General features: G+C 51.9%; 1 protein-coding gene across 1 annotated transcript in view; it reads right to left on the bottom strand.

Annotated features, from left to right (window-relative positions):
- Positions 1-7,500, bottom strand: part of ptc (protein patched) — a 138,932-nt gene that overhangs the window by 27,147 nt on the left and 104,285 nt on the right. Inside the window, exons 6-7 of the mRNA XM_070137119.1 lie at positions 4,098-4,230; positions 420-512 (exon numbers count right to left, since the gene is read on the bottom strand). Coding sequence (XP_069993220.1) covers positions 420-512; positions 4,098-4,230 — 226 coding nt within the window. The remainder of the gene's footprint in view (positions 1-419; positions 513-4,097; positions 4,231-7,500) is intronic.

Below are 7,500 nucleotides of genomic sequence, written 5' to 3'. Positions count from 1 at the left end.
CCGCTGCCGGCCAAGGCGTTGTGGACGGGGGACTAGAGCAGAGTACAATGAAACTCTTGCTGGTGTAGATGCTATCTGCAGGAGCCAGGGTCGGGGTGAAGGCTGTGGTGCCACTCTCCCCTCCCCCGCCCCCCCCCCCTGCCCCCCTCGCCCTTGCACTCTATACTGCATTCCTCTCTGCCCGCGCCTTGGCTCTCCTGGGACAGCCGAGGTCACATACATACATACATACTTCCATCGCACACACACTCTCAAACACACGCACACACACACGCACACACACACACACACACACACACACGCACACGCACACGCACGCACACACAGCGTACGTGCTCATTTACTCATAATATACACAGAAAAAAACAAACAGATGCGGCTGTTGGCTATCTCTCTAATTACGCTTCATTCAAGAGTACCTCTTTGGAGTGCTTGTTGGGAGCAGTTTCCGGGCACTCCGGGTCGGTCGGGTCGAGGCATGGCTTCTCCTGGTAACCCGTTGTTATCCCAGCCTGGAACAGAAAAAATTAAGGATTGGTCAAACGTTGTCTGTGACGTGAAATCGATGAACGTGAAAAAAGAAATGTTGTGGGAGTTTCTTTTTTATTTCAGTAAATAATACCTCATTGGAGTGAAGATTTAGGGTAAATAGACACGTCCCTTCCCCCTCCCCACCCCCCCTCCCTCCGGTCCTCTCCGCGCCCTGCACGCTGCTCCCCCGGCCGCATGCAAGCCATTCGCACATTAGTAGCGGGCGGGGCGGGGCTGTCGGCGAATTACAGTTTATCAGTTGAGCTCTGGCCCGTCCGGTAACCTGCTGTGGGACCTGCAGGACCTGCGTCTCGGGTTACAGGTCACACGCACGCCTGGCCACCCACGTCCCGAGGTAATGAAGGAGATGGCACAAAAGCTTCACCGTGCAAGGCGCTCCGTAGAGCTGCAGGAGTCCCCCTGTGTTGCCCCTGACGCAACCGTGGTCGTGTTACGTGCCGCAGGCGACGCTCCCGGGCTTGCGGCCGTGTAAGTTTAGCCGCAATTAAACGGTGAGGCCTCGCAGTGCAGCGGCGGTCGGCTCGGATGACGGGTGACAGAAGGTGACCACAGGGCGGCCATGTTACTTACTTCCTCCCCCTCCCGCCTTCAATCTCTTCCTCGCTATTAGCTTCCTTCGCTCCTCGGGTCCCACGGCAGCCCCCGAAATGCCCGCCAGCGTCCGCGCCCTCGTCGGCGCTCTCGAGGCAGCAGCGCGCGGGCGTCGGGCGTCGGGCGTCGGGACGGCTCCTCGCCTCCCTTCCCGAAGCACCGGCTACCGAAGAAACCCGATCGCGGTCTCCCTCGACACTCTAAACGGTAAAACCACAACCCGCCCGCCCGGGACCACCAACATCCACTACCCGCTTGCCAAGCCGATCACCCGCGCCCCCTTACGCCCGGTCGCGTCGCACGCCCGTCCGTAGCGCTGTCTGCAGGGCACGAGGAGGAGAGAGGAGGAGGAGGAGGCCCTACGCACGCGAGCGCCGTCCACTCGCTCCTGCGCCACCAGATGAGGGACCAGGACGCCAGAGATGAAGCAGGGGGGTGGGGGGAGGGGCGCGAGCGTGGGGCGAGAGGCGCTCCGATGTTCGAGTCCCCTTGGCGGGTGGCTCGAATAACACGGCGGCCGCAAGACCTAACTTTAATTACAGATATTGACTCTTCTCCCTCAGTTAGGATGACTGCTCGATGTCCCTCCCACAAGCGCAGGGGAGTTCCACTGCTGCGTTAAGAGCAGCTCCTCGCGTCCGATAAGGAGTGACTCACCCGCCGCAGTCGCTGCAGCCGTCCCCACCCCTTCTTCCCCCCACCAGCTCCTGCCCACCCCCCATCCCTCCCTCCCCCCTCCTAGGAGCACCCGGTAGTCGCACATGTGTTTGTGTGTTCAGACTATTAAGTAATTAGGTAATTAAGCCCTCGTTCGTGCAACATATGTCGCGGTGTCCGTTGCAGGAGCTTTGACGTGTACGTTGCACATTATCTTGCCGCGGCCGGGCTGGAATAAAGGCCTTCTTCCGTCGCGAGCCATGACGAGCCGTGCCTACTGGGGACGTGCTGGAGGGGGGGGGAGGGGGGGACGTGCTGGAGGGGGGGAGGGGAGGAGGGAGGGGGCGGGGCGAGGGGGGGGGCGCAATGCCTATGCCGGGAAGAACAATACTGAAACTGCGCATCGTGGGGTTTTAAAACTGCCTTCTTTATTACGCTCTATTTCAATTAAATAAAAAAATAATAATTTGTTTTTTTTTCATAATTTCCGCCAAATATATTCCACTCGCAGCGGCTCATCTGAACCCAAAACCCTCCACGGGGACAAAGAAAACCCTCCCCTACCCCCCCTTACCCCCCCCAAACCCCTCTTCCCCAACGCCCTCGATCACACCGGAGGCTCGGACGGGTCAAGACCACCCAGCGCCAGTCGTCGTCCCTCATGTCAGGTCAAACGCGGTGCCACCTGACCTGGCTTGGCTCGGAGGACCCGTCACGCATGAGGTCACGCTGTCGCAATGTTCTGGCTCAGGGATCGCGGGAACATCTCCCTTAGTCCACGGGGCATTAAGGTCGTTTTTTGGCTCTTTGTGTGAGCGGCCGATTTATGAGAGGAGAAGAAGAAAAAACATGTGAATCATATTTTTTTTCTCCATAATATGAAAACTATAATAATAATGAAATAATAATAACAAAAGTAATAGTAATGCTAAGAACAACAACAACAATAATAATAATATAATGATAATATAATAATAAAATAATGATATGATAATAATATAATAATAATATAATGATAATAATATAATAATAATATAATTATAATAATATAATGATAATAATATAATAATAATATGATAATAATGATGATAATAATAATAACAATGATAACAACGAATGTTAAAACCGAGAGCGATAGACTAAAAATGATTTATCTTTTCTCAACGCTATATTCCAAAATTTTACGCTCGTTCTCACTTTTTATTTTCTATTTTTTAATACTTACAGATTTTTTTGAGAAGCCCATGAACTACCCGGCCCACCAACTCACACGACCCCTTCGACCCCCGGGCGCTGTACAAACAATGAGAAACCAAGCTAAGGTCACCCCTGTCACAGGTCACATACCTTGCCACAAGTAGATCGGGTCACACGCCCCACAGGTCGCCTTGCCTGACCACACAAGCCCCACATTTTCCCACATGTAACTACCCGGCTGAGAGGAGGCGGGGGGGGGGGGAATAGTCTTCTAATTATCACCGTTTATTGGCCTTGTGTATTAATCAATGTAATTAATACACAATATTATCATTATTATACTGTGTATTAATTAATGTAATTAATACACAATAATATGTAATTAATTAATAATAATTAATTAATTAATGGGGGGGGAATAGTCTTCTAATTATTACCGTTTATTGACCTTGTGTATTAATTAATATACTACGATGAAAGAGCAACTATCCAAAATAAAACGTGTCCTGTTATGTCATTTCCAAAATACATCTTCGCAAGATAATTTTAATAACACTGGCATAACCTCCTTTCAAAAAAAAAAAAAAAAAAAAAAAAAAAGATCTATATTCTTAATAAATTTCCGCTACGTAACTATAGCCAAACTGGCAAAAATCCACTAAAAAGGAGAGAGAGAGAGAGAGAGAGAGAGAGAGAGAGAGAGAGAGAGAGAGAGAGAGAGAGAGAGAGAGAGAGAGAGAGAGAGAGAGAGAGAGAGAGAGAGAGAGAGAGAGAAAGAGAGAGAGAGAGAGAAAGAGTAAAAAAAAGATGGAGAGAAAGCCAGAAATAAAGAAAGAGAAAAGCAGAGAAAGAAGAGAGATATACACCGATCAAAACAAGAGACATAAAAAAAGAAAGAAAAAAATCCATACCACCTTCAAAACTCTAAAAAAAAAAAAAAAAAAAAAAAAATAAATAAATAATAATAATAATAATAATAATAATAATAGGAGATACACCGATCAAACAAGACACAAAAAAACAAAGAAAAAAAATCCATACCCTTCAAACCTTAAATAAAAAAAATTAAAAAATCCAAAACATCTTCCTCCTTCACTTACCCTCTTCATGAAGTCGGCGAAGTAGGAGAGAGAGAACGCGTGCTCGGCTCCCTCGCGGCTCACAATCTCCCTGAATCGGTTGACAATCTTCTGTGGGTTGAGATTGGTCCATCTGATGCCCGAGCCCAGCAATCTATCGAAGGGGGGGGGAGGGGGAGAAAGAAAACAAGGCATTAGACAAGAAGGACCAAGTCGGGTTAAACAGATCGAAGACATCTTAATCTTTAAACAACAGAAGCTCCAATTCGTCACGTCACCGGCCTTTGGCAGACGTCTTCGCAAGCATTCGGAGGAAAAGAAGAAGAAGAAGAAGAAAAAGAAGAGAGAAGAGAAGAGAAGAGAAAACGCGCTCTCTTAAAGCGTGTAACACATCATCGTCAAAGTTAAATGCATATGTATATCCCCTGCTTAACACCCTTTGTTGGGCTGCGCTTATATAACGAACGACTCCATTCACTGCACCAGGTTATGGAAATCAGCCTTATAAACAACGTTCGCAATATAAAGGAAGTAATGAGAGAGCAAGTGCAGTAAGAGCGGCCACGTCGGCAGAGCAGCCCCAGCCGGCCGGGCCACATGGACCACACTCTCCACCACCACATGGCATGGGGCGCAACTGCATAGGACGCGAGTGGGCCAACGACATGCTTGTTACCGCTCCATTATTACTAATAACTCAATTCCAGCATTCCAATAGGGAGACGTCACGGCCGCGCGGTCCCGAGAATGCAGAGCGAAAGGGAGACGCAGATAAGAACGGAGATAGCCGACGGAACAGGCGGAGGGAGAGCTGATAATCAAGAGATAGAAGGCGCCAAACAAGGAGAGAGTGAGGAAGCGAGCCCAAACAAAGGCTAAAACATTAGGGATGCCGCGTGGCATGAATAGAAGAAAATTAGGAGAATGCCCCGCACAAAGAGCTGCACGATTTTCCATGTCATTCCCCCATTGTGCGAACCAAAGACTGATAGGCGTTATCGGCCAGGCGTAGCGGCGGGGCTTTGATAATTATCGTAACCAGGTGGGAGGGGGGGCATGGGAGGGGGGTTGTGCGTGCCCATATGACAAGGGGGCGGCGATGGCCCTGATGGAGGCTGCGGCCCCGCCAGTGGCACGGTGGATGCTTCACCCTGCTCCGTTTAATTGCATAGTGCAATTTCTTTCTTGTTTCTTCCCTTATTCTCTTCTCCTTTCCCTCATTTTCCTCCTCCTGCTTCTTGTTTCTCCCCTTATTCCTTCCCTGTGGCCCGGTTGTCCAATTTCTTTCGCTTTTGTGATAACTTACAGAAACTGCGGCAAAAGTCTCGTTTCCTTTTAAGATGGAAAACCCGAGAGAACTTGGCATTCGGAGTGAGTTTCCGCCCGTCGGCCGCCGTCGCTGGACTGCACTTAATCCTCCTCCTTGCCCACGCCCGCCGCCTGCCCTTTCTCCCCTCGCGACGCCCCCTGTGTCCCCTCTCTCCCCTCGCGACGCCCCCTGTGTCCCCTCTCTCCCCTCGCGACGCCCCCTGTGTCCCCTCGCCACACCTCCACTCGCCTCCCCACGCCGCCCACGCCCGCGTCCGGAGGTCAAGGGTCTGGCCACACGACGGGAATAAATGGGCGACGACTAGCCTAGCCTGGCTGGGCCGATCACCTAGCCGCCCACACGATCCTGGGCGCCCACCCCTTCCATGCCCGCGCCCTCGCTACACCGACCCCTTCCCCTTCCCCGCGAGCGATAAGGAATCACCCGAGTCGCCCTTCCGCCTGCGCTGCCCCGCCTTCGGAGTGTCGGGGCGCGGGATACCAAAAAAAAGGAAGGGAAAAGGGGCGATGAAAGTACCACAATACCAAAGGGATCTCCGGGAAATGACACGTACCAACTTCGGAGCGTCGGGGCGCGGGGTACCAAAAAAAGGAGGGGGCGATGAAAGTACCATAATACCAATTACTCCCGGAAATACCGCGTACAAATCACTCCGGATTACGAAATCGCCCTTAAAGAAGAAACCCCGACGGTGCACCAACGACCGGACTGAGAGGATCCCCGGTTTTCCTCTGCGAGTGTGGTGCCATCTGGACACCTGGTCGACGACCCAAAGAGACGACCGAGTGTGTAGCGCGACGACCTCGAATGCCTTCTGCGATGACCTCGAATGCCCACTGCGATGACCTCGAATGCCTACTACGATGACCTCGAATGCCTTCTGCGATGACCTCGAATGCCTACCGCGATGACCTCGAATGCCTTCTGCGATGACCTCGAATGCCTACTACGATGACCTCGAATGCCTTCTGCGATGACCTCGAATGCCTACCGCGATGACCTCGAATGCCTTCTGCGATGACCTCGAATGCCAACCACGATGACCTCGAATGCCCATTGCGACGACCTCGAATGCCCACTGCGATGACCTCGAATGCCTACTGCGATGACCTCGAATGCCTTCTGCGATGACCTCGAATGCCAACCACGATGACCTCGAATGCCCACTGCGACGACCTCGAATGCCCACTGCGATGACCTCGAATGCCTACTGCGATGACCTCGAATGCCTTCTGCGATGACCTCGAATGCCCACTGCGATGACCTCGAATGCCTACTGCGATGACCTCGAATGCCTTCTGCGATGACCTCGAATGCCCACTGCGATGACCTCGAATGCCTTCTGCGATGACCTCGAATGCCCACTGCGATGACCTCGAATGCCCACTGCGATGACCTCGAATGCCTACTGCGATGACCTCGAATGCCTTCTGCGATGACCTCGAATGCCCACTGCGATGACCTCGAATGACTACTGCGGCGAACGACCCCCGGGGATTGGGGGCGTGCGCGAAACGGCAGGAGAAGATGGAGGTGTTGAGGGGGAAAAAGGTAGATAAAGATAGAAAGGAAGGAAAGAGGGAAAGAAAAGAAGGGAGGGAGGGAGGTGTAGAGGAAGAAAAGGTAGAGGAGGGAGGAAGGAGAGAGCGAGAAGGAGGGAGGAAGAGGGGGAGAGCGAGAAGGAGGGGAGGAAGAAGGAGAGAGCGAGAAGGAGGGAGGAAGAGGGGGAGAGCGAGGAGGAGGGAGGAAGAGGGGGAGAGCGAGAAGGAGGGAGGAAGAAAGAGAGACAAAGAAAGAGAGCGAGATAAAGAGCGAGAGCGAGAGAAAGAGAAAGAGAAAGAGAGAGCGAGATAAAGAGAAAGAGAGAGAAAACAAGAAGGGACAAGACCACCGAGGACGAAGAGGGACACGAAGCAGAGACAAAGGGGAGCCACCGTCAGGGAGTCGGGAAAACAGGTCCAGAAGACACGTTGATTAATTGTAAATGATTGCCGAGTCTCCCTCACTGGGCGGGAGGACAACCGGGCCACAGGGAAGGAATAAGGGGAGAGACAAGGAGCAGGAGGAGGAAAATGAGGGAAAGGAGAAGGGAAT

The sequence above is a fragment of the Penaeus vannamei genome, chromosome 22, assembly GCF_042767895.1.
Source record: "Penaeus vannamei isolate JL-2024 chromosome 22, ASM4276789v1, whole genome shotgun sequence".
Lineage (NCBI taxonomy): Eukaryota > Metazoa > Arthropoda > Malacostraca > Decapoda > Penaeidae > Penaeus > Penaeus vannamei.
The sequence above is the reverse complement of the archived record's forward strand: the minus strand, read 5'-3'. Positions and strand labels throughout refer to the sequence as shown.